The sequence below is a fragment of the Gopherus evgoodei genome, chromosome 1 (genome assembly GCF_007399415.2).
Source record: "Gopherus evgoodei ecotype Sinaloan lineage chromosome 1, rGopEvg1_v1.p, whole genome shotgun sequence".
NCBI lineage: Eukaryota > Metazoa > Chordata > Testudines > Testudinidae > Gopherus > Gopherus evgoodei.
The window spans coordinates 107169476-107197049 of record NC_044322.1 but is presented as its reverse complement, the minus strand read 5'-3'; the positions used below and the strand labels follow the sequence as shown (position 1 = coordinate 107197049).

General features: G+C 46.8%; 1 protein-coding gene across 1 annotated transcript in view; it reads left to right on the top strand.

Annotated features, from left to right (window-relative positions):
• COL4A1 (collagen type IV alpha 1 chain) overlaps positions 1-27574 on the top strand; it is a 239000-nt gene that overhangs the window by 131862 nt on the left and 79564 nt on the right. Inside the window, exons 9-18 of the mRNA XM_030568516.1 lie at positions 3547-3630; positions 4374-4436; positions 5488-5523; positions 7242-7283; positions 7426-7512; positions 9640-9675; positions 9831-9890; positions 21370-21414; positions 21695-21748; positions 23524-23565. Of these exons, the coding sequence (XP_030424376.1) occupies positions 3547-3630; positions 4374-4436; positions 5488-5523; positions 7242-7283; positions 7426-7512; positions 9640-9675; positions 9831-9890; positions 21370-21414; positions 21695-21748; positions 23524-23565 (549 nt within the window). The remainder of the gene's footprint in view (positions 1-3546; positions 3631-4373; positions 4437-5487; positions 5524-7241; positions 7284-7425; positions 7513-9639; positions 9676-9830; positions 9891-21369; positions 21415-21694; positions 21749-23523; positions 23566-27574) is intronic.

Below are 27574 nucleotides of genomic sequence, written 5' to 3'. Positions count from 1 at the left end.
TGAGAGTTACAGCGCTGGTGGTGGCTTCACAGCGCTGTAACTTACTCCCTGTCCACACTGACAAGGCACATACAGCGCTGTATCTCCCTGGCTACAGCGCTGGTTGTACTCCACCTTAATGAGAGGAATAAAGAGAACAGCGCTGGTAAACAGTGATTAATCTTACTACACTGTAACTGACCTCCAGAACCTTCCTATAATGCTTTTAAGTAAAGATAACACTCTTTGTTTTGTTGTGAGACCTCTGTTCGTTTTCTTGTGAACTCGGGGCTCCCAGAGCTGCTTATCTAAAAAATAAACACAGCTACTGTTTGCAGTGAATGAGCAGAGGCAGGCAGGAGGATCCCTTTGGAATGTCCACACCTAGTGTTTGCTTGAGGACAGAAGCAGCACGGCGGGTGGGGGTCCGTTTCGGAGCAGCTGCTTATCTGGTCTGTGAGGAAGAAAACAAAGAAGGCTATTTGCATTTAGTGAATGAGAGGGGGTGGGGGAAGGAGTCGGAACTTGCAAGGCAGGGAGCTGACACGGTGTCAGCTCCAAAAATCCACTCTCTCTGTCTCCCCCACGCTCCCTGTCACACTCCACCCCACCCCCCTCTTTTGAAAAGCACATTGCAGCCACTTGAATGCAGGGATAGCTGCCCATAATGCACATCTCCCAGTGCCGCTGCAAATGTGGCCACGACAGTGCGCTGGTAGCTGTCAGTGTGGCCACACTGCAGCGCTTTCCCTACTCAGCTGTACGAAGACAGCTTTAACTCCCAGCACTGTACAGCTGCAAGTGTAGCCATATCCTAAGTAGGGATACAATTAGAAAGGCAGAGGCACAAAATGAGATTAAACTAGCGAGAGACATAAAGGGTAACAAGAAAATATTCTACAAATGTATTAGAAGCAAGAGGAAGACCAAGGACAGGGTAAGCCCGTTACTCAGTGGGGGGTGGAGGGAAAAAAAACAGAAAATGTGGAAATGGCCGAAGAGCTAAATGACTTTTTTGTTTTAGTTTTCACCAAAAAGTTTAGTATCAATTTAATCATCTAATTTAATGAATGCCAGTGAAAATGAGGTAGGATCAGAGACCAAAATAGGAAAAGAACAAGTTAAAAATTACTTAGACAAGTTAGAAGTGTTCAAGTCACCAGGGCTTGATGAAGTACATCCTAGAATACTCAAGGAGCTGACAGAGGAGATATCTGAGCCTTTAGTGATTATCTTTGAAAAGTCATGGAAGATGGGAGAGATTCTGGAGGACTGGAAAAGGGCAAATATTGTACTTAATCTAAAAGGGGAATAAGGACAACCTGGGCAATTACAGACTAGTCATCTTAACTTCACTAATGGGAAAGATAAAGGAGCAAATAGTTCAGCAATCATTTTATCGACACCTAGAAGATAATAAGGTGAGGTGATAAGTAACAGTCAGCACGGATTTGTCAAGAACAAATTGTGTCAAACCAACCTAATAGCTTTCTTTGACAGGGTAACAAGCCTTGTGGATGGGGGCAGGGGGAGTGGTAGACATGACCTTCTTATAAACAAACTAGGAAAATACAATCTAGATGGAACTATTATAAAGTGTATGCACAACTGATTGGAAACCTATTCCCAGAGAGTAGTTATCAGTGGTTCACAATCAAGCTGGAAGGATATATCAAGTGGGGTTCTGCAGGGATCAGTCTTGGGTCCGGTTCTGTTCAATATCTTCATTGATGATTTAGATAATGGCATAGAGAGGGCACTTGTAAAGTTTACAGACTATGCCAAGCTGGGAGGGGATGCACATGCTTTGAGGTTAAGATTGAAATTCAAAATGATCTGGACAAACTGGAGAAATGGTCTATACTAAATAGATGAAAATCAGTAAGAACAGATGCAAAGTACTCCACTTAGGAAAGAACGATCAGTTGCACACACACAAAATGGGAAATGACTGCTTAAGATGGAATACAGTGGAAAGGGATGTAGGGGTCATAGAGGATCATAAGCTTAATATGAGTCAACAGTGTAACACTTGCAAAAAAAGCAAACATAATTCTGGGATGTATTAGTAGGAGTGTTGTAAGCAAGACATGAGATGTAATTCTTCTGCTCTACTCTGCTCTGATTAGGCCTCAACTGGAGTATTGTGTCCAGTTCTGGTTGCCACAATTCAGGAAAGATGTGGAGAAACTGGAGAAAGTCCAGGAAGAGCAACAAAAATGATTAAAGTACTAGAAAACATGACCTATGAGGGAAGATTGAAAAACTTGGATTTGTTTAGTCTGGAGAAGAGAAGACTGAGGAGGGATGTGATAACAGATTTCAATTACATAAAAGGTTATTACAAGGAGGAGGATAGGGCAAGAAGCAATGGGCTTAAATTGCAGCAAGGTCGGTTTTGCTTGGACATTAGGAAAAAACTTCCTGACTCTCAGGGTGGTTACGCAGTGGAATAAATTGCCTCGGGAGATTGTGGAACCTCCATCACTGGAGATTTTTAAGAGCAGGTTAGACGAACACCTGTCAGGGATGGTCTAGATAATACTTAGTCCTGCCATGTGTGCAAGGGACTGGACTAGAGGTCTTCTCCAGGTCCCTTCCAGTCCTACAATTATATGATTCTAAGCAGTCGATTTGAAATCAAGTATGGTACTACTCAATATGAATAATGGTGGCAAAACTGAGCCTATGTAGGGGAAAGGTGGATACAAGTTCATAATATGGTCAGATTTTGCCATCTTTACTTATATTGAGTAGCACTCTGCTCTGTAGGAGGTTCCACTGTTTTCATTGGTATTGTAGAATCGAGTGTAATGAAAAAACGTACTAGAATGTAAATCCTTCTTGAATCATGGAGGTCTGGACTGAGGACAACTGGTATGGTTCAACAGGACAGGATGGGGGCAGGATTCAGGGAGTCCATGCAGATTGTGCCTTCCCATCTCTACATGCCACAGAGCACAGCTCCATGTTAGCTCTCAGTGCACCACTATGCAGGGAGGTTTTGGAGAAAATGTAGATTGAGGGAGGGGCAGGTCTGGAGTATGTGTAACTACATTAATTCACCATCCGCTGCTCCCACACAGAGTCGGATGCTTTGGTCATGGGGACTATTGCAGTCTCAAGGTTGTATAAATGGCCAGAGATCACAGCCTAGGAAGGAGGTTCCCTTGCTGTAAAACTTCCAAATGTTTCCAGCACACAGGCCAGATATTCAGACTGGATAGACTTAAATTTAATGGGCAACTAGGGGGATTTTCCCACCAATAAGTGGAAAGTAAGGGGAAAAGTTAAGATGGGTACTGGAATCTTTACTGAGTATTTCAAGGATACCTGACACTGAAGGGCTTTTAAAAACTACAATGGCTTCCTTGTGGTATGTTTAAATCAATTCAAACAAGTAAAATGCTCACCATTTTTGTGCACTTCCCAAATGATTCCAAAAGACTGTGTAGATGTTATTTCAGTGCTTTTCTCCAGTCTTAATGTCAGTGTTTTAGAATGAATGTTTTTATTTGTGTGCATATATATAATTCAACTTTATTTTTTTTTCTTCCCCTATGATAGGGAGACCCAGGTGAAGTGATTGGGTTCTTACCATCAAATGTGCTAAAAGGTGAAAAAGGTTATCCTGGCCACCCTGGACTACCAGTAAGTCTTAACTAAACCCCCCACCACACCTTTAAGTGAAGGTGGGGTGTTGTCCGGCTTGCCGAAGGAGAGAGAACAGTGCTTTATGGGGATAGAGGAGGAAGAGAAAGACTCCAAAGCTGCTGCAAAAGGAGAGTAGGTCAGCCTGGTGCCCTGATTGAGGAGTCTAAAAGAGGCAAGCCCTGACAGTAGAACCCCTTTTCCTGGGGCATGTAGGGGTGTGAAGCAGCACCCACTCTCCCTCCCCTGGAGGTGGCAAAATGTCAGGTTTGGTCAGGCCCCACTGTGGGCACTGCATGAGCCGCGCCTTTTCAGGGAGGCTGGGAGGAATTTTTCCCTCATCACCAGATTGACCTAGGTGGAGTGACATTTTTTTTTTGCCTTCCCCACAGCGGGTTCAGGGAGGGCTTTGTTGAGGTGAGGTGTGAAGGGAGTTAAGCTATGTGTTGCAACTCTTCGTGTAAGTGTGGGATGGATGTCCAGGGAAGGTACTCCACAGGGAAGGGATACAGTGACTAGATAATATGGCTTGGTAAAAGACTTAAAAATTAGGTGTTGGTTAAACAAGTGGAACAGGGGGTTTCAGGGCTCCTATGTCTGGTTTGGCAGGGAGCCAATAATAGCAGCCTGATTAAAATCATATCAGGTGTCCCCCGTCCTTTTGATATAGCCAGATAATATATATAAGCATCATTAAATTGCCCAATAGGTATCTCTTTTTAATGGCTCCTTTTTATATACAGGGTATACCAGGATTGGCAGGGCTCCAAGGCCCCATCGGGCCACCAGGGATTACGGGAGTTCCAGTAAGTGTCATTTTATGATGATTTATGTAATGCTGCTTTATTTAAAAAGCTCTAAATGATTAATGTATTGGGGACGAATGGTACAGTAGTTAGGACACTTGGGCAACTCAGGTTCAGTCCCTACTATACCGCACATCTTCTATATGACCCAAAATTCAAGGGACTGCTTCTGCAGGATGCAAGTATCTCTAATTTACTCCAGTGGCTGTTAGAATCTGGCCCCTATTCTACAGTTTTGTAATAGACTTTTACATTTTCCCCTCCTGAAACCTTGGAAAATGTGTTGCTGGTCTCACAGCCTAATCTAAATCAAAATAGCTGCTGAGAGTGTCCTAGAGGTACCATTAGGAACAGCTACAAAGGAAAGGCAATCTCTTCCTAAGTAGAACGTCTCCTATTGTGGTAAATTCCAAATGTTCAAGGCATCTGAACTACTTGATATGTTGACAGGTGTAGTAGATGTCAGAATATGTTCTCTGCCTCTATGGTCTTTAGAATACCACAGATACCAGCAAGCAGAGACCAGTTAATCCTATTTTTAAAAATCAGCACTATTTATGTTTCCCATCATAATGAGCTACATTCAGGGCAATCTATGTTATGAATCCACTGCTGTGGAATCTGCACTGCAAAACTGCTGTGTAAAAAGGGAGCAAGGTATGACTCAGTGTAAAATACACCTCATCTGTAAAATGGCACCTTCAGTGCAGATGTGCTAAGGTTGGGGAACTGGTTCAAGCATGAATCAAAGGGAAGAGCGCTACCTATTGAATCACCAGCACCACTCCCTGCAGCGCCTGCAGTTTGCAATGAGTTTCTCTTGTCCATGTAGTGATCGCTCCAGCACTACTTAACTGCAATATCACACCTCTAATGTAAGATCTTAGACAAATTCTGGAAGTTAGAAAATACTAAAAACATTATATTGATCTTTCTCCATTAAAATGAAGACACCAGTAGAATGGTGCATTTTTAATGTCTGTAGTAAGCAGAAAACATTACATGTAATGTATATATAGCATGTGGTCTAATAAAAAGTCCTGTATTATAGGGTCCTCCAGGCCCACCGGGACCTAAGGGTGAGAAGGTAAGGATTTTCATAGACAGTACTGTAGCTGCAAACATTGCAGCTATTTTTTGACGTGCTAGTCTTCAAATGTTCTGTGCACTCTTGTGTCTTTATATAAAATATTGTATGTTAATTACGAGGCGTAAAAAAAGGGATGTGTTTTGTAGGCTATTCTTTAAGATACACTCTCCTACCAGACCAAAACACCACTTAATGCTATATTCTATTTGTATTATTTATTCAGAACTGGTTGAAAATTTCAAAATTTATCAGTTAAAATTTGTAATTGAAATGCCACTAAAATATTCATGAGAATTTCATTCATGTATGGGGGGAAAGGGGAAGGAGTGAGTGATTGTAAGGATCAGGACCTCATTGTGCTATGCCCTATATACACACTTATTAAAAAGACAGTGCTTTCCCTAAAGACCTTGCAATATGCGTTAGGACAGAAAACGATAGGGAGCGTGCAGAGGAGGGGTAGACAGCAAGGTAAATGTAAAAATTAAAATAGTACATCTTGGCATAATGGGCATTAGACGTGATTTGCCATCTGCCTTTGTTCCATGTGTTGCATTTTGATATTGCATCTGGTAGAATCAGAGTCTTTGTTGGTATAAGTCAACTGAAGGGAGATCTTCACCTCCCACCCCACTAGTGTGCATAGACTATCAGGGTTAGAAGGGACCTTAGGTGGTCATCTAGTCCAACCTCCTGCTCAAAGCAGGACCAATCCCCAGACAGATTTGTTTACCCCAGTTCCCTAAATAGCCTCCTCAAGGATTGAGCTCACAACCCTGGGTTTAGCAGGCCAATGCCATTTTACTTTTACAATTTAATTCATTCTACTTTCACAGGCCGGAAGTGCACACACACAAAAACCAAACCAACAGATGCATATTTTTTCAGCCCAAGGAACTGTACAGTTCTGAGTGCAAAGAACTTGGGACTATCATGCCCTAAATAGAACTGTTTCAGGTATTCACAGGGCTTGTGGGACTGCACTGAGTGCACAGGCAAAGGGAAAGCCAACATTAGGGCAGAAATCCTGTGGGATGTACAGTGGTCCCATTGATCATAGCCAAATATTTATTTGGAAGCCACATCTGCCATGCCTTCTGCAGTCCTACCATTGCCCGACTTTCCAAAATGAACACATGGTTGAGCTAAAGACAGGGGAAAAATAAGATAAATATAATGACATGTTTATAAGGTAATTTGGTATTGTCTCTGCTTCTATATATCTGTCTTGAAAGAGAGGTAGGTGGGAAAAAGAGAGTTTTTGTCAGAATGAGTGAGAGATTTGTCCATTTAAATATGTGCATGCACACATATAGCTATATTTTGGTTGTCATTAAAGCTATGTTATAATCTTATAGTCCCCTTAACTGTATGTTTCCCTGCTCCTCATCCTCCATCTGTTTGTTTTTCACAAAAATAATGTGATTATATCCTCATGGCTGGACCTATGCCTTTTGATACTGTTTTGAAAATGTCGAGCACATTCCAGGCATGACCAGAAATGGATAATAAAATATTAACAACAATTCAGGCTTATGGCTAATTAACTTTTAAGTCAGGAGAAAAATATATGGGTCTCAAGGACTTTCCATATTTGAATAAACAGGAAGTTAGATTTGAGGCCAAATCTACCACATTTATAAAATCCTTACACATATATATTTATAAAAGGAAAGTTGGCTAATCCATTAATACATGTATAATTTTTTCATCAGGGTCAGATGGGCTTGAGTTTTCAAGGACCAAAAGGTGATAAGGTAAGCCCCTCAGTTTGAAATGCTTTCAAATACAACAGATTATTCCCTGTACAAATTCTTCAGAAACGTACATATTTATGAATGTTCTCAGTATAAATATTCTTTCGAGTTAAATTAATAATCCTGAATTTTGTGTCAATAGGGTGAACAAGGAGTGGAGGGCGCTCCAGGTGCACAAGGACCTGCCTCACAAGACAGAGAGAAAGGGTACATCATATATGGAAAGAAGGTGAGAAAATATTACTTAGTCCTTACAATATTGGACTCCTAGTTTCTTTGCTTAAAGTCTGTGGGTTCAAGCTTACTAAAGAAAAACAGGAAAACCAGTGTTATAAGCAATCTAATGCCAATTATGCAAACTTGGTCCATGTTTTAACTGTCCTAAATAAAGTTTAATGCTTTTCCTTAAGTATCTGAAGAATTTGTACGGGGATAATCTGTGAATATGATAATACCTGTGTAAATAAGTCATGTGCCTCTAGAAAACTTTGGTAACAAGGTTATACATTAAAGAGTGTTCTCTCATGCTTATGTAAGTTTTAATACAATATCATGTAGGTGGTGAACTGAGAGGAGAGAGGCACCCCATTCCAGAAACTGAGCAGTTCAGTTGTAGTGGCCTTACACTCATATCATCTTCCTCTCCATACTTCCTTTCCCTGCAGTGTCGTGTATTGCACAGCTCTAGTAGGGAAGCCAATGACATCACTGCACAGGAACTGCCCATGCAGCCCGGGAGGAAACATAGGTGCTGGAACTAGGATTGTGGGGGGCAGGGAGGGGTGACGCACTCCCTGACTTCAAGTGATTTCCATTATATACAGAATTTATAGCTTGCTTCAATGGCTCACTGCACCCCCACTATACAAATTGTTCCAGCCCCTCAGGGAGGAAGTGTGACCCTGGAGGGTACAGTTGACATCTGCATTTGATTCCCAGCCAATGCAGCCTTCTCCTTCCACAAGGCTACTGTCTGTGCATACCTGTGGGGAAGTTATGGATAAAAAAAAGTGTCCGAAATGTTGTATCCTGTACTGAATAACATTTCACCTTCCTGTGGCTTTTTCTGCTGAGAGAGGGTCAGGGACAGATAGGGTGATCAGCCCGAAGTGTAATATACTGGCTGATCAACATATTTTTTCTGGTCAATTGAAAATATCTTTAAAAGTTGAACAACTAATTTATATTAGATTTATGCTCATTAACAGAATCACCTCCAGTGAGCCTAAGTGCTAATGAATTTTATAGTTATTTAAAGAGACATCATAAGCAATAATTATTAGTATCAGGGCTGTCCCTAGCCATTTTGGTGCCCTACGCAGCTCCTCCGTGAGGGGTGAGGGTGGGGCCAGCCCCAGGCCTCTGCAGGGTGGCAGGAGCAGGCTTGGGGGGCAGGAGGAAACCGCCCCCCAGCACGAGCCAGCAGAACGAAGAGGGTTTGGGCTGGGTCGCTCCACTTCTTGCCACTCGGTGAGTGCAGGGCAGGCCCGACCCCGCACTCATGGGGTGGCGGGAAGTGGAGCGACCCAGCCCCAGCCCGCTTCGATCTGCTCCCCTGGCTCCCCGCTTTGGGACTTGGGGAGCAGGGGAACCCTCCCCCCCGGCCCAGCACTCACCGGCAGCACGGATGGGAGCTGGCAGAGTGGAGCAGGCTGAGACTGGGTTGCTCCATTTACCACCGCCGGTGAATGTAAGCCTGACTCCTGCTGCAGTCCTCAGGTAGGGGTGGAGCAGGGGTGGAGCAGGGACAGGAAGAGGTGGGTCGGGGGTGGAGCAGGGGTGGGGGTTTTGGGGAGGGGTGGAGTGGGGGCGGGACTAGGCTGGGGTGGAACAAGGGCGGGGGCTTTGGGGAAGGGGTGGAATGGGGGCAGGGCTGGGGCAGAGCAGGAGTGGGAAGAGGTGGGGCTGGGGCAGAGCAGAGGCGGGGACCATGGGGAAGAGGCGGAGCAGGGGTGGGAAGAGGCAGGGCTTAGGAAGAGCAGGGGCGGGGGCCATGGGGAAGAGGCAGAGCAGGGGCTGGAGCAGCACACAGCTGCACAGGGCACCAGGAAATTTGGTGTCACAAATTTCCTGGTGCCCTACGCAGCTGCATACTTTGTGTATGGGTAAGGATGGCCCTGATTAGTATAATACATTAGATTTGAATGGATTCTAATTTTGTATTTTAAAAAAAAGTTTAAAATTTGACAAGTTACCTTTCCCTGCATGCTTACTAGGCCTTGTAATTTGAAAGAGAGTGAGGAATATGGAGACAATGTACTGTATCTGACAAAGAGGAAATAAATGATTTATAGCAGAAGTGGATTATGGATAATTTTTCCATATATTGATTTTCATTGTTTTCTAATTTCATTAGGGTGAACCAGGTGAAAAAGGTGATAAAGGGATTTCAGTAAGTATTATGTAATCATTTTGTTTGATTAAAAGATTTTACCAAACCCAGTGGTGACCATGCCTTAAAGAACTTTGTGTGTCTTAATGACTTATAATTAAAATAAAATGTACAACAAAAAGTACAGTATGATTAATCTGGTTTGTGTTCTTAAGGGATTTCCAGGCTCAGATATCAAAGGGGAAAAAGGTGAACCTGGGAAATCTGGCCCACGAGTAAGTATACAGTATTTTATCAATAAAAACCGAGCATCACTGTTAGGGCCCTACCAAATTCAAAGTCATGAAAAACACACCACGGACCGTGTAATCTGGTCTCCCTCCCACTAAATCTGGTCTTTGGAGACCAGTGTTTCTCAAATTGAGGGTCCTGACCCAAAAGGGAGTTGCAAGGTTATTTTGGGGCAGTTGCAGTATTGCCACCTTACTTCTGTGCTGCCTTCAGAGCTGGGCTCCTGGCCAGCAGCCACTGCTCTCCAGCTGCCCAGCTCTGAAGGCAGCACCAGATTTAAATAGCTGAAATAATGAAATTTATTATTTTTTAAATCCTATGACCTTGAAATTGACCAAAGTGGACCATGCATTTGTTAGGGCCCTAATCATTGTATTATTTATATAAAATTATTAAATTATTATTAAATTTGTTATCTTATCATTGAGATGTAAGATGTGATATGTTTGTTAACATGGGATTTTGGCCAAAGTCTTCAAAAGGGCCAGCTTCCCACAGCTCCCGTTGGCTGGGAATGGTGAACCATGGCCACTGGCAGCTGCAGGGGGTCATGCCTGTGGACGGTCAACATAAACAAAATGTCTCGCAGTCCGCCAGCAGATTACCCTGATGGACTGTGTGCCAAACATATACAGTGATGTCTAACAGCCTCACAAATACTTTACAAAGCATTTAAGGCCTGAGCCCACTTTCAATGAATTGACAGTTGACTGAATTCCATTGACTTCAGTGGAAGCTGGATCAAGCCATTACAAGACAGAACATAAACCCCCCCATATGATTTGTTATCTGGCACGTTGGGGGGAAAGGGAGGTGCCTGTTAGTCAAAAATTCTGGTTAACTCAGAGTTATACTTACCAATGGAGAGAGGGACTTTGGGTGCGGGAGAGAGCTCAGGGCCGGGGGTTAGGGTGTGGGAGCGGGTGTGGGGCACAGACTCTGGGAGGGAATTTGGATACAGGAGGGGGCTTGGGGTGTGGGGTTGGGGCATAGGAGGGGTTTTGGGGTGCTGGATCCGGGCGGCATTCACCTCAGACAGCTCCCCACAAGCGGCGACATGTCCCTGCTGCTCTTACATAGAGGTGTGGCCAGGCAGCTCTGCGCACTGCCTCAACCCGCAGGTGCTGCTCCCATTGTCCGCAGTTCCCGGCCAATGGGAGCCGCAGAGCCAGTGCTCAAATATCAGAAATGTCAGTTTATAGAGCTTTCTGGTTGGTAAAGTGCCAGATAACACAGCTTTTACTGTACTTAAATGAGAGATTTGCATAATTAAGTGTGCATAGTGTATTTAAACTGTATAATTTAAATACACTATGCACAGTAAATCTGTTTAATTTACACATAACTTTTCTCCTGTAAGAAGAACAATGGAGAGAAAATGAATTGACTAACATAAGTTCTTCTTCGAGTGATTGCTCACATCCATTCCAGTTAGGTGTGCGCGCCGCGTGTGCACGCTCGTCGGAAACTTTTTACCCTAGCAACTCCAGTGGGCCGGCAGGTCGCCCCCTAGAGTGGCGCCGCCATGGCGCTCGATATATACCCCTGCCGGCCCACCCGCTCCTCAGTTCCTTCTTACCGCCGTGTCGGTCGTTGGAACTGTGGAGCGCGGCATTGCTGTCCTCCACGTCCCTAGCTCTCCTTGTTACTACCGTTGTTACTACAGTTGTTAGTTAGTCGTTAAGTATAGTTAGTTAATTAGTTGTAGTGTAAATAGTATTTGTATATAGTTGTTCGCCGGTCTGGGCTGTAGCCCTTCCCGGCACCCGGCACCGGGCTCATGCCTGGTTCGCCGGGCTTTAAGTAATGTGCGGCCTGTAAAAAGCCTATGCCAACCAGCGACCCTCACGGCGCGTGTCTAAAGTGCCTGGGGGAATCGCACAGGTCGGACAAGTGCCGCATTTGCAAGGCTTTTAAGCCCAGAACAAAGAAGGAGAGAGACCAGAGACTCAGGACTCTCCTAATGGAAGCGGCACTTGACCCAGCAGCTTCGCAGGCCGTGATCTCGACGCCGGCACCGGATCGCATCGGCACCGGAAAGACTCCCCGGCATCGACCTTCCCCGGCACCGGGTGCAGAAACGAGACCATCATCATCTGCTACTCCAGCCAGGCAGACTCGAATGGAGCGCCCGGCGTCGACATCGGCCGCGGCACTACCGGCACCGTCGACTCCGGGCCCGGGGGGTCCGTCGAGTCCGGTACCGCCAAGCTCCCCCATAAGATCTGGGGTTGAGCTATTGGTCCCATCCACTCCGGAGACCTTCGCCTCAGCACGGGACCTTATCGCCCTGACTGAGTCGACTCAGCCGCCACCCCCAGTACCTCTGGTGCGGGTAGCATCTAGGGGCAAGCCCACGATGACGGCACCGTCTCGGGACTCACGCTCGCGATCGAGGTCCCGACGCCACGGTCGCTCGAGATCCCGACGCCGCTCGCAGTCCCGGCACCGCTCCCCTCGGCGGTACCGGTCGCACTCGTGGCACCGATCGACCTCCAGACGGTCATGGTCTGACTCCAGCCGTCGATACCGGCACCGTGACTCTAGGAGCCAGTCTCGCCGTCATTCACCGCGCCGGTCGACCTCCCGGCACCGAGCTGGTGGCAGGTCCCGGTCGACCTCCCAGCACCACGTCGGTGGCAGGTCCCGGTCCCGATCCCGGCACCGAAGCAGCGGCCGGTACCGGTCCCGATCCCGGCACTGAGACAGAACCCGGTCCCGATCCCGGCGCCGCTATGACTCCCGGTACCGATCCCTGGCACCGAGAGGATCTTCGGTGCCGAACCGCGCAGACTCTTATCAGCCACGGTCGGCCCCACCATGGCCTTCTAGACAGCCGTCGGTGTCATCTCAAGCGGACAGCGTATATGCGCTGGGCACCGACAGACAGGCGGCATTATTCCAGGACCCTCCGCAACAGGACCAAGGTCTGCAGCAGTGGGGGTTTTGGACACCCTGGGCGTACCATCAAGCCCAGGGCCCCCAACAGCTTCCTGCTAGGCTTGCAACGGCGGAGCACAGGGTGCCAGAGGCTTCGTTGTCTCGCCCCCCTCCCTCCCCTGATGGAGAGGAAGGATCGAAGCAGCAGGACCCTGGTCTTGCTCCTGAGATAGAGGCGAGGGCTGAGGGGGACCTCCCACTGGACACTTTCTTGCCAGGGGTCTCCTCATCCTCCTCCCCCGACGAAGCGGTGGCTGGCACTTCCTCCAGTAGCCCTCCTCCACTAGATCTCAGGGCACACCAAGACCTTAGGCGAGTAGCGCAGAATCTGAGCTTGCAAGCCGAGGAGGTCTCTGAGATCGAGGACCCCATCGTCACCATCCTCTCATCCGATGCTCCCACCAGGGTCGCCCTACCCTTCATTAGGACGATCCAGGCCAACGCCAATACAATCTGGCAGTCACCGGCCTCCATCCCTCCTACGGCGAGGGGCTTCGAGAGGAAGTACATGGCCCCCTCCAAGGGCTACGAGTACCTCCACGTTCACCCGACACCGTGTTCCCTGGTGATGCAGTCGGTGAACGAGAGGGAGCGCCACGGACAGGAAGCCCCAGCCACCAAATCCCAGGAGGCCAGGCGTATGGACCTCCTCGGCCGCAAGGTCTATTCGGCTGGGGCCCTTCAGCTCAGGGTTTCAAATCAGCAAGCCCTTCTTAGCAGATATGCTTTTAACTCATGGGTGGCAGCGGACAAGTTCAAAGAGCTGCTGCCACAGGAGGCCCATCAAGAATTTGCGGCCATTCTGGACGAGGGCAAGAAGGTTGCACGAACCTCGTTACAGGCCTCTTTGGACGCTGCAGACTCGGCTGCCCGCACCCTCGCCTCGGGGGTAACGATGCGCCGCATCTCCTGGCTTCAGGTTTCTGGCCTTCCACCGGAGCTCCAATACACCATCCAGGACCTCCCGTTCGAAGGCCAGGGCCTGTTTTCAGAAAAGACAGACCCCAGACTGAAAAGTCTGAAAGACAATCGGTTATTATGCGCTCCCTCGGGATGCACACGCCAGGAACGCAGCTCAGACCCTTCCGGCCACAGCAGCAACAGCAGCGTAGGCCATACCCCCAGTTCCGCCAACGGCAGGACCTTAATAGGCGCTGCGGCAGGAATGGAAGGCGTAGACATTCGGGGAACCAAGGGGGGCAGAATCAAAGCTCCTCCAAGCCCCCGCCTGGGCCCAAGCCTTCGTTTTGAAGGTACGCCCGATGGCGCAATAACAGTTTCCCCCACGGATCCTTCCCCCCCGTTTTCCAATCACCTTTCGTTTTTCCTCCCGGCGTGGACCCAAATAACATCGGACTGCTGGGTCTTACGCACGGTGCAGACGGGATACCACCTGCAGTTTATATCATTTCCTCCTTCCCGCCCCCCTTCCTCGTCCCTCTTCAGGGACCCCTCTCACGAGCAATTCCTTCGGCAGGAGGTACAGACGCTCCTCAACAAAGGAGCTATAGAGGCGGTTCCGGAAAACGAGAAAGGCAAGGGGTTTTACTCCCGCTACTTTCTGATCCCCAAGGCCAAGGGAGGCCTCAGGCCTATCCTCGACCTGCGAGAGCTCAACAAGTACCTAGTGAAGTTGAAGTTCCGCATGGTATCCCTGGGGACCATTATCCCATCCCTGGATCCGGGAGACTGGTATGCTGCCCTCGACATGCAGGACGCTTATTTTCACATTGCCATTTGGCCACACCACAGACGTTTCCTTTGATTCGTGGTGGGCCGCCTTCACTACCAATTTGCAGTCCTCCCATTTGGCCTTTCTACGGCTCCCAGGGTATTCACAAAATGCATGGCTGTCGTTGTGGCACATCTTCGGCGCAGTCGTATCCACGTGTTCCCTTACCTAGACGATTGGTTAATTCGGGGCACGTCGGAGCTACAGGTTTGCAGCCACGTCCGCAGGATCACCGGCCTGTTTGCTACCTTGGGCCTCATGATCAACGTAGACAAGTCCACCCTGCTCCCCACGCAGAGGGTGGAGTTCATCGGGGCCATCCTGGACTCCACCGTGGCCAGGGCTCTTCTGCCGTTACCAACGTTCCAGGCGTTGTCGGCGATCGTTCAGCGATTGCGGGCAGCCCCCTTAACATCAATACGGACATGTCTAACCCTGTTAGGCCACATGGCAGCATGCACATTTGTGACCGGTTACGCTCGGCTCCGCATTAGGCTCCTCCAGTCGTGGCTCATCGCACATTACCGGCCGGCAAGGCAACCACTCGACATGCTGATCACAATTCCCCAGGGAGTGTTGGATTCTCTCAGCTGGTGGCTAGACCAGTCCGTAGTGTGTGCAGGGCTCCCATTCCACCCACCCCAGCCCTTGGTGTCCCTAACGACGGATGCCTCAGATCTTGGCTGGGGGGCCCACCTGGGATCCCTGAGAACACAAGGCCTGTGGTCCCCGCAGGAGGTGAAGCTGCACATCAACATGCGGGAGTTGAGAGCGGTCCGCCTTGCTTGTCAAACGTTCTGTCACCAGCTTCGGGGTCGTTGTGTCGCAGTGTTTACTGACAACACGACAACCATGTACTATATCAACAAGCAGGGTGGCACCAGATCCTCTCCCCTATGTCACGAGGCGATGCAACTCTGGGACTTTTGTGTAGCCCACTCCATTCACCTCACGGCTTCCTTTCTCCCCGGAGTACGGAACACGCTGGCGGACCGCCTGAGCAGATCCTTCCTCTCACATGAGTGGTCCCTTCGCCCGGACGTCGCCCTCTCGATCTTCCAGAGGTGGGGTTATCCCCGTGTGGACCTCTTCGCGTCCGGGGGGAACAGGAAATGCCAGGCGTTCTGCTCTTTTCAGGGCAGGGAACCCGGGTCTATAGCGGATGCCTTCCTTATTCCGTGGACGACCCACTTGTACTACGCGTTTCCCCCGTTCCCGCTGGTCCACAGGGTCCTTCTGAAGGTGCGCAGGGACAGGGCCCGCGTGATCATGGTAGCCCCGGCGTGGCCCCGGCAACATTGGTACCCCATGTTGCTGGACCTGGCCTTAGCCGACCCAGTTCCCCTGCCCCTTCACCCGGACCTGATCACCCAGGAACACGGGACTCTCTGTCACCCGGACCTGCAGTCGCTGCACCTAGCGGCGTGGCTCCTGCGTGGCTGACCAGTTCTGAACTGCGCTGTTCCACCCCGATACGGGAGGTACTCTTGGGCAGCAGGAAGCCTTCCACTAGAGCGACTTACTCGGCCAAGTGGAAGCGTTTCTCCTGTTGGTGCGTGGAGAAAGGTCTCCGCCCGATGGAAGTTTCGGTGGCCAATATTTTAGACTATATTTGGTCCCTCAAACAACAGGGCCTGGCGATATCGTCCTTGCGGGTCCACCTGGTGGCTATCTCCAGCTTTCACCCGGGTGGGGATGGCCGCTCCGTTTTTTCTCACCCGACGGTGACTAGATTCCTGAAGGGGCTGGAACGTGTATACCCTAACGTCCGACTCCCTGCTCCAACCTGGGATCTTAACCTGGTGTTGTCTCGGCTCATGGGGCCCCCCTTCGAGCCGTTAGCTACTTGCTCCCTACTCTATCTCTCTTGGAAGACTGCCTTTCTAGTAGCTATCACCTCAGCTAGACGGGTGTCGGAACTCCGGGCTCTCACGGTAGACCCCCGTATACAGTCTTCCATAAAGATAAGGTGCAGCTGAGGCCACACCCGGCCTTTCTCCCCAAGGTGGTCTCAGCCTTCCACATCAACCAAGAGATATTCCTCCCGGTTTTTTTCCCGAAACCTCACTCTTCAGGCAGGGAGCAACAGCTCCACTCGCTTGATGTCCGTAGGGCTCTCGTGTTCTATGTGGAGAGGACCAAACCGTTCCGCAAATCCCCCCAGCTTTTCTTGGCAGTAGCGGACCGCATGAAGGGGCTTCCCATTTCTTCGCAGCGGTTATCCTCGTGGGTAACGTCCTGTATCAGGACCTGCTATGACTTGGCCCACGTCCCTACGGGCCGTGTGACTGCGCATTCTACCAGGGCGCAGGCATCGTCGCTGGCTTTCCTCGCCCATGTGCCCATCCAGGAAATCTGTCGGGCAGCGACCTGGTCATCGGTCCACACCTTTGCTTCCCACTACGCCCTGGTCCAGCAGTCAAGAGAGGATGCGGCCTTCGGATCTGCAGTGCTCCATGCCGCTACTTCTCACTCCGACCCCACCGCCTAGGTATGGCTTGGGATTCACCTAACTGGAATGGATGTGAGCAATCACTCGAAGAAGAAAAGACGGTTACTCACCTTTGTAACTTGTTCTTCGAGATGTGTTGCTCACATCCATTCCACACCCGCCCTCTTTCCCCACTGTCGGAGTAGCCGGCAAGAAGGAACTGAGGAGCGGGTGGGCCGGCAGGGGTATATATCGAGTGCCATGGCGGTGCCACTCTAGGGGGCGACCTGCCAGCCCACTGGAGTTGCTAGGGTAAAAAGTTTCCGACGAGCGTGCACGCGCGGCGCGCACACCTAACTGGAATGGATGTGAGCAACACATCTCGAAGAACAACAGTTACAAAGGTGAGTAACCGTCTTTTACCATCCGACGAAGTGGGTATTCACTCACGAAAGCTCATGCTCCAAAATGTCTGTTAGTCTATAAGGTGCCACAGGACTCTTTGCTGCTTTTACAGATCCAGACTAACACGACTACCCCTCTGATACTTAATAAGTTACCTTGCTCATTTTTAACTTGTTTTTCATAGATTTTAAGGCAATAGGGGAACGATATGATCACCTAGTCTGAGCTTCTATGTAACACAGGCCATAGAACCTCACTCAGTAATTTCTGTGTCAAGCCCATATTTCTGGATGAGCTATAGCATATCTTTTGTAGTTTATTAGCATGGTAGGTTTAGTATAAAAATCTAAATGTAGTGTTTCTTAACTGATCGTTCATGCTCCCTGTGAGGGTCGTGAAAAGCAGTTAAGGAGGTTTGTGAGGCATGGGAAATGTTATTAAAATCTAAAACAAAGAAAATCTTGCTCCTTCGTGCCCTATTAAACCTTTACCCTTCAAGGTTAAGTATTCTCTGTTAACATCTCAAAAGACAAACACTGATAAATTATACGGGCTTATCATTTATGCATTTTGTACTCTTAATGTAGGTGTAAGGGGCCTGTGGAAATATTTGACTTCAAATTAAGAGGTCACCAACTGGAAAAATTTGAGAAACTCTTGCAAAGAAATCAAAGTATTCTGGTATAGCTTATTCAGGGACATCATGCTACTTTCAGTATTGTCTCCTGAAGAAAGTTTCTAATATGTTTATTGCATATTTTGCTCTTTGGATAAATCTCCATTACTTTTGAAGTAGTGAAAAATTTTGAAAGAAACATTATCAAACAAATCCTTAAGATCTGAAACTCAAGTTTTATTGAATGATTTGTCTACAATTTGATGAATTATTTGAAGAATCTTCATTAAGTTGTTTTCAGATTACTATTGCCACTTTCTCGCTTATAAACATTTTGAAAAATAAGTATTTACATCCCTTTATCTGGTGTCACTGATGGTTAACCAACAGCTCATTCTTTCTCCATGATGTGATTCAGAATTGCTTATTCCGGTTGTAGTCTGATTATATGTGTTATTTTCTGTTCTGTTATCATTTCTCGTCCTACCAGTTTTTTGTTTTGGGTGTGAATTTGGTGTTTCTTTGTTTATTTTTATTGAATCAATTTTTAATTAGACTGAGTTGCATGCAGTGTTCATGCCTTACACTGTCTGAATATTAGTCCAGGGATCAGCAACCTTTGGCCCGCGGCTTGCCAGGGTAAGCCCCATGGCGGGCCGGGCCAGTTTGTTTACCTGCTGCATCCGCAGGTTTGGCCGATTGTGGCTCCCACTGGCCGTGGTTTGCCACTCCGGGCCAATGGGGGCGGCGGGAAGCGGCGTGGGATGAGGGATGTGCTGGCTGCCGCCTCCCACTACCCCCGTTGGCCTGGAGCGGTGAACCACGACCAGTGGGAGCCGCAATTGGCCAAACCTGTGGACATAGTAGGTAAACAAACCGGCCCGGCCCAGCAGGGGGCTTACCCTTGGCGGGCCGTGTGCCAAAGGTTGCTGATCCCTGTATTAGTCCAATGTCTCTTTATATATTCTGTGCCAATCTATTTTCTTAATACAATTTAAGATAGCCCAACTGTTTTTAAATATATAGACAGTAAACAATTTATAAAGAAATTACCCTTAAAATGTGGTAAGTGTTTGTAGTGATTTGTTTACCAGTTATAACCATTTCATAAATCATTTGTACTCTGTTGCACATGCACATATAAATATTATCTAACCCTAGAATGAAAGGCACAATTGACAAATAAAACGCTATAGTCCTGATGTAAAAAATAAAATATTATAGATCAGTTATTGTTGCCTTTGATAGTCTAGTTAACTAAGAACTAATCCTTACATTGCTGACAATAGATTTGAATTTACTTTCAAAGTGTTACAAATAGAGGAATTAAACCACAAAAAAAATATTCCATGCTTTCTTTGAGACCCATATTAACAAACACATACAAAATATGAGATGTGAAATCCTCTCTGGCAGTAAATTGAAGAAATAGAGGTACAGTATACTGAATAGCCTTGTGTGGCTAATTTAGCAAAATGTGCAGACATCAAAATCATTGTTCAGGTCATTCCGTATTCCTTACTTGTTCTAATCATGGAACTTCCAGTGACATCGAAATGCATTCCACACATCAGTGAGTTTAGAATCTGCCTCACACCTCTTTTAAAACAATAGTTTTATTAACTAAATTTGATAAAATAACAAAACATCCACAAAGAGACCAATGTGAGGAAGGGGAGTTAAAAAACAAATACCGTATATACAAATCCTAAAAGAAAAGAAATGTGCATACTTAGGCCATGTCTACATCTAAAATTTTGCAGCGCTGGTTGTTACAGCTGTATTAGTACAGCTGTATAGGGCCAGCGCTGCAGAGTGGCCACACTTACAGCAACCAGCGCTGCAAGTGGTGTTAGATATGGCCACACTGCAGCGCTGTTGGGCGGCTTCAAGGGGGGTTCCGGGAACGCGAGAGCAAACCGGGAAAGGAGACCCGCTTCGACGCGGTTTGCTCTCGCGTTCCCGGAGCCACCCAGCAAACCGCAGGGAAGGAGACCTGCTTGCTCGGGGTTCCGGGAACGAGAGAGCAAATCGGGAAAGGAGACCAGCTTCGCCGCGGTTTGCTCTCGTGTTCCCAGAGCCACCCAGCAAACCGCAGGGAAGGAGACCTGCTTGCTCGGGGTTCCGGGAACGAGAGAGCAAATCGGGAAAGGAGACCAGCTTCGCCGCGGTTTGCTCTCGCGTTCCCGGAGCCACCCAGCAAACCGCAGGGAAGGAGACCTGCTTGCTCGGGGTTCCGGGAACGAGAGAGCAAATCGGGAAAGGAGACCAGCTTCGCCGCGGTTTGCTCTCGCGTTCCCGGAGCCACCCAGCAAACCGCAGGGAAGGAGACCAGCTTGATTACCAGAGGCTTCCTCCTTCCACGGAGGTCAAGAAAAGCGCTGGTAAGTGTCTACATTGGATTACCAGCGCTGGATCACCAGCGCTGGATCCTCTACACCCGAGACAAAACGGGAGTACGGCCAGCGCTGCAAACAGGGAGTTGCAGCGCTGGTGATGCCCTGCAGATGTGTACACCTTCAAAGTTGCAGCGCTGTAACTCCCTCACCAGCGCTGCAACTTTCTGATGTAGACAAGCCCTTAGTTTGAGCAGATTGATAAGGCTTTTAGCTATTTTCTTACTGATTTGAAAAATCACCCCCAGACATCAGAAAGTAAAACAGAGAGCAAAAGAAACATATATATGAAAGCTAATTTGCCTAATCACCATTATTTCAGAAATATCTGTCATTCATGGTATCTATGCACAGTCATTCCTAAAAGAAACAAACAAACAAAAGGAATATAGGAGATAAAATTTGATTATATAATAAATAAAGTAAGAACAATGTTAATTGTCTACTAAAGTACCATCTGAGCAACATGGGGAGAGCTGCAGCTCTACGTTTGACTGTAGACCAGGAGTTCTCAAACTGAGGGTCATGATCCCTCAAGGTGTTGCGAGGTTGTTACCTCGGAGTTGCCAGCTGTCAGCCTGTGCCTGGCAGGACTGACAGCCTGAGCCCCTGTTAAATTAAAATTACATTAAAATTAAATTACCCCCATTTTTAATTTATAAGGGGTGGGTGTCACACTCAGAGGCTTGCTGTGTGAAATGAGTTGTCAATATAAAAAGTTTGAGAACCACTGCTCTAGATTATCAGCATGCTGGGAAATGTACATCCTCCATGGTCATATTTTTCCTCATTGTCATACATTGTGCATTGCTAGCTGTGAAAAGAGGATTCATGAACTCATTATATTGCTGGATACTTAGTTTTAATGTTTCAGGCAATGTGTACAGAAATGATATAAATTTGATGTTCATGATTCAGTAATGTGGAATTTTGTGCTTTACAGGGAAAACCTGGAAAAGACGGCGAGCAAGGACCAAAAGGACAACCTGTATGTTTCACTGCATTTTTAATATTACTCTTTAGCTTCTTAAAAGAAAAAATTGTCTTCTATACTAAATGTTTGATTCCATTGTATGCAAAAATAAGAAAACTGAAAATTGTGGAGTGATTCCAGCAGATTTCAGAATTATTTAGATAATATGCCTTTTGTGTTGAAAAAGTGTTCAGTCTGAGGATTTAAACTGAGACACTATCACTAATAAGGTGCAACTGTATTTATTGTGTCTGATTTGTTTTTTCTCTCTTCTCCCACCCCAATATATATATAGGGGGAGGATGGTGGGTTTGGAGTTCCAGGACTACCAGGTGACCCTGGTCCTAAGGTAAGTAATTAAATGTTATCTCTTTGGGGCAGAATTGATAGCTAATATCTTGCATTCATAGCTTACAGTAACCAGTTACATATTATACACACAAAAGGCTATGTTAAAAAACATTATTAAGATTACAAAGTCAATCATTCAAAAGTTAGGAAATGCCAGAATTAAGATTGCCTGTGCAATCTTATTTCAGCCTCCTTGTGCATATGAAATATGATAGTCATTAGTTACACGATCAAATGGTCTCCCTCTTTCTCACACCAGCCCCACCCCACCTCCAGCTTTGAGTCCCACTGCCTTTGCCCAACCAGTCACAGTGTCTCTCTTCTCCTGCCCCCCACTCCAGTCCCACGCTCCCAGACTCTTTGTCCCAATCTACTCTTTTCCCTCTTCCCAGTCTGGCTTTTGTCTCCTCTGCATTCAAATCATAGGACTGGTCTACACTAGGGGGGGTATCGATCTAAGCTATGCAACTTCAGCTATGTGAATAGCATAGCTGAAGTCGAATAGCTACGTGAATAGCTACGTGAATAGCATAGCTGAAGTCGAAGTATCTTAGATTGATGTACCTCAGGTCCTCACGGCGCGAGATTGACGTCTGCGGCTCCCATGTCGACTCTGCTACAGCTGTTCGCTCCGGTGGAGTTCCGGAGTCGACGGGAGTGCATTCAGGGATCGATATATTGCGTCTAGATGAGACGCGATATATCGATCCCCGAAAAATCGATCGCTACCCGCCAATATGGCGGGTAGTCTGGACGTACCCATACTTACTCCTTCCTGGCTTTCTCCTTCCCGTTGTCTGGGAGCCAGCATGAAGGGCACTGAGAGCACAAGAGAGACTCCCTGCTCTCAGATCCAGTGCCCAGCTGTACCCTGGCCTAGAGTAAGTGGGAACAGCCATTACAGAGAAAGTCTAGCTTTGTGTTTGTACCCCTGGTCTGGAAAGATCATGCCCAATTTGCTTGTGGGAATGCACAGTTTGATTAGCACTAGGAGCTGTGAGAGGCTCAATCACGCTCAATGAGGATGGAATCTTTGGAGATTTACGCTCCTAAAATCTAAGTCTCCCCTGAGTGTGTGTGAACTGATTTTTTCAAGGTCTTATAACTTGACCAGATTTGGGCAGATTTTAACAGGGATAGCAAAAAGTACAGCCATGACATAAATGCCACCCCCTGACAATTTTCAAGTCCCTGCTCCAAAGTATGGGGAAACTAGAGCTTTCCAGGTAAAAAGTTGTCTGCATTTTTTACATGGGCAACACTATGTATAGTTCCCTAGCATAATTCTCATTTTGATTGACATTTTCCCCAAAAATTCAGCCTGAGGCAGACACCTACCTTGGAAGATTTCATCCCAAACAGTTACAGTTTGGCAAAGTTATACGCAATGGAAAACAGGGTCTTATAATGGGAAGTGTCAGCACCTTAATAATAGGTAGTGCGACCAGACCTGTCTATAATAATAAATGTAACTTAGTATAAAACAGTGCATGTCCCGTCATTTAGAAAATACTGAACATACTGCTCCAATTAATTGGCTGCATACTTCTTTGTATTTTGTGAGTTTGTGCAGAAGAAGGGGTCCGTGCACATGAATCGGGCACAAATTTGCACTTGTAAAGTGGATTCTATATTGATCTTGTTCAGTGAGCAAATTGTTAGAACATAAAGTCTCCATGTGTAAGACTTAAAAGCTAATGGAATGCCATTGATAGATCAGTTTTCATTATATGGTACTTGAGTTTAAAAATGAAAATTGTTTTTTCTGTTCAGGGAGACAAGGGCACACAAGGTCTTCCAGGACTTCCAGGAAGAGTAAGTAAATTAAATTTTGCTTATATGAAACAAACACAAATACCAAACCCGCATGGAAGTCAAAGAACTTGGGACTTTTTTTTTTTTCAAAGGTTATGCATAGGTTCTGATCCAACTGAAATCAGTGGCAATATTGCCATTGATTTTCAGTGGGAGCAAAACTTGAAAGCGCTATGTTGTCCAAGTATATTTGAAATCTGTAAAGGAAAACTTCTATATCGCAGCAATTTGTATCTTTTGAGTTTTAAATCTTTTGGCTTATGGATTAAAAATATTACTGTTGCCTTGCTATTATTATAAAGCAGTACAAATAATTACTAACAATGGTGCAAATAAGGACTTCAGAGCACGGTTTATTGACTGTACGATGTAGTACAGGGTTTTTTTTTCACACTACTTTTAGAAGTAGATTGCAGTTAGCCAGGCACATGTGTCCCAAATTCTATGAATTGTCTTCCCTATATTTGGGATGAAAGGAATGGATAACTTCTTTAAACCAATTGTGCATTATTCCTGAGTATTTCTATGTAGACTTAGGGTACTGTACTTCAAGTACAATTCTATGTACTCAGAAATCACCAGAACAAACTATATTAAAATAAAATGTAGTGTAAGTATTATCAACTAGATCCTGGCCTACACTAAAGGCTTGGTTACACAGTTAGTGTGCTGCAAATCAGGGTGTAAATCTACAGTGCACTAGCGTGCAGTGCGGTAATGTCCTGTATAGACCCTGCTACTGTGCACTAAAAGTTCTATAGTGTGCATTGAAATATTACTGTTTGAAACAGGAATACATCAAAATGTGTTACTGAAATACTAGTGCAGGGTCCCCATGGTGAGTTAGTACGTGGCAACCCAGGGAGCTGTAGATTTACACACTGGGCAGCTGCACATTAACATCCTGTGAAGATACACCCTCAGGCTGCTTTGCACAGTTCTCACAGCAGAGGGACGTTAAAACTGCCCAGTTTCAGTGACTAAGGTATGGGCGGTCATGCCTAGTGATGGGAGCAGGAGTCAAACCTAGTGGTTGGAGCTGTGGCTCAAAACTGAAGATGACATCAGATACCAAGCCAGGGGCCAGAGCCAGAGATGACATCCATCTGGGGTAAGGTGGAAGAGGAATGGCCTAGAGTAGGGCAGGACAGCAGGAACTGTGGGTAGACGGAAGTCTGGGATAGGAAAACGGGAACCAGGAGCAGGTGGGGAAGCAGGAACCGAGAGCAGGCAGGAATGCAGGATTTGGGAGTCAAGTAAGCAGCAGGGGTCCATAGTAGCAGCGAGCCAAGGATTCCTTTTATTTCTCAGACAATTTCCTGTTGTTACTTCCAACTGAGGGGCTGGATGTTCCTCCCAATCGAGAGCTTTGGGTACAGGGCCCTCTGCATGCTCACCCTTCATTGGACCCTCCCCTAGGTACTTAAGTGAGTTGCTGGGTGGCAATTGTGGCCTGTGCAGTGCCTGAGAACCCAGGTTCAAGGCCTGTGATTCCCCCACATCACTCTCTCCCCTAGTGTGCCCTCTAGGTGGTTGTGGCCAGGTTTTTCAGGGTGGTTCTGCTAGAAGGATTTACCAGGTTAGGAGCATGTATGTTTTCTGTTATTTCCCAGGCGCGCTCTTCAGGACCATAGCCTTCCAAATCCACAAAATACCAGTGTTTGCCCTGCCTAATTTTGATATCAAAGATTTCTTGGAAGATGTACTCATTGTGGTGTTGAACACATACTGACTGGCGGGTGGGTAGATGGGAGTTCAAAATGGTGAGGGAATGGGTCTGGAAGGTGGGGCTTCAGGAGTTATGTGTGGAAAAGGAGGTACACTCAGAGAGAACAGGACAAGTCGAGTTCAAAGGCAACAGGATTAATTTGCCAGCAAATTCAGTAGGGGCCAAGGATCTGGTATTCTAATTTAGAAGACAGCCTGTTCATGTGTAGGTTTTTGTTGGGTCTTACTGACAGGGCAGGCCCCTCCTGTCATTGGTGGTATTATTTGTAGCTCTTTTGGGCACCCTCCAGGTGAACTTTTTGGTCAATTTGGGTTTGGCGTAGCTGATGTATTCAATCCAGGTTCTACTGGATTGTGGGAAGTTGTGGGTAGCTTTGGGTAGAACTGGGAATGGAACCCATAATTTGAAAAAAGGGGGCTTTGCCCTATAGACACATATTCTGTGTTACTGTATACAAACTCTGCCTGGGGTAGCATCAAGGACAAGTTGTTGGTTGAAATTGATATCACACTGAACATATTGCTCCAGGATCTGGCTGGTTCTTTCAGCTTGACCCTTAGTCTGAGGGTGATAGGCAGGAGCAGATGCCCCCAAATCCAGAAAGAGAGCTTCTTGCCAACAGTGCGAGACAAATTGTGTTCCTTGGTCAGAGACAATGCTCTCTGGGAGGCTATGGAAGTGGACAGCTTGGTCCACCCAGAGCCAGGCAGTTTCCTGGGAGGAGAGTAGGCAGTGCAAGAGATGAAGTGTTCTATCTTTGTGAAGTGGTCCATGACTTTCAGGATGGTCATGAACCGATTGGACTTGGGTAGTTCTACTACAAATTTTAATGCAATGATAGTGCAGAGGCCAGGCAGAATCTTGAGGGGTTGCAGGAGTCCCAGGGTTTTACTGATGGGCCAGCTTGAAGCAGGCACATACGTTGCAAGAGGCCATGTAGGCCTGCACTATATCTCATATGCAAAGCCAGAAGACAGAGGAAATGATGTGTTGAGTTTTAAAGTGACAAAAATGCCTTGCCAGGGGAGAGTCATGGCATGCCCGTAGGGAGGTTGTCCTCAGAGGCCCGAGGAGAACATATATATGCCCTTTTACATCAATTACCCCATCTTGAACCTCATGGGTTTCCTTATTTATGGCTTCCTGCATGACTGCAGGGATCCCATGGCTGAGGCTGATCTTATCAGGGTGTGCAGGTCTTGGGGATCTGCACCCAGAATGTTATGCAGGAGGGTTTCAAATTCGCGTCCATAAGATCAGTGTAATACTTGCCTTCCAGGACAAAGCATCAACCTTGCTGTTTTTGGTTCTTGGGCTATAGGAAATTATGAAATTAAAGCGCACAAAGAATAAGGCCCACCAAAGTTGTTGTTGGTTAAGGGCATTGGCCCCATGCAGATAGTCAAGGATACCAGGCCCCTTTTAGATAGTGATGCCACTTTTCAAAAGTGGTTTTAATTGTCAGGAGTTCTTGGTCTAAAATGTCATAGTTTTGCTCCATGGGTGTGAGTTTTCTGGAAAAGAAGGCACACGGATGTAGTTGTTGTTGAGGGCCTTGCCTTTGGGACAGCACTGCTTTGATTGCTGAGTTGGAAGCATCTTCCTTAAGGATGAAGGCTTGTGTGGTATTGGGATGAACCAATGTGGAAAGTGTAGTAAATGTTAGTTTTAATTGTTTAAAGGCCTACTAGGCCTCGGAAGACCAGAGGAACCTGTTGGGTTTTTTGATGAAGTAGGGTAGTGAGAGGGGTGATCCGTTCAGGATGAACCACAGATAGAAGTTTGCAAACCCCAGTAGCAGACCTTCTGTGCCACAGCCCACTCGGGCTGCCTTTACCTTGCATGGGTCAATTTTGATAACAGCTGGAGATAGAATTCCTGGGGTTTATCCTATGAAGGACTGACAGAAAGCACATTCTCCTAGTTTGACAAGAAGGCCATGTTTGCATAGCCTCTCCAGGATGGAATACATGCATAGACACACATGAACTGTTTGGCACTATCTGAAAAAATAAGTATCCAGATATGCTGCCATGTATTGGTCAAGAATGTCTTGCGGTACATTGTTGTTAAAATGCTGGAACATCACGGGCGCATTTGTTGACTCAAAGGACATCACAAGATACTCAAAGTGACCATAACTCATTCAAAAGGTGGTGTTCAGTTCATCCCCAGCTCTAACATGTACTAGGTTGTAGGCCCCCCGGAGGTCTAGCTTTGTGTACACCCAGCCAGTACTCACATAGTCCATTAGTTTGGGGATTAGTGGCAAGATGTATC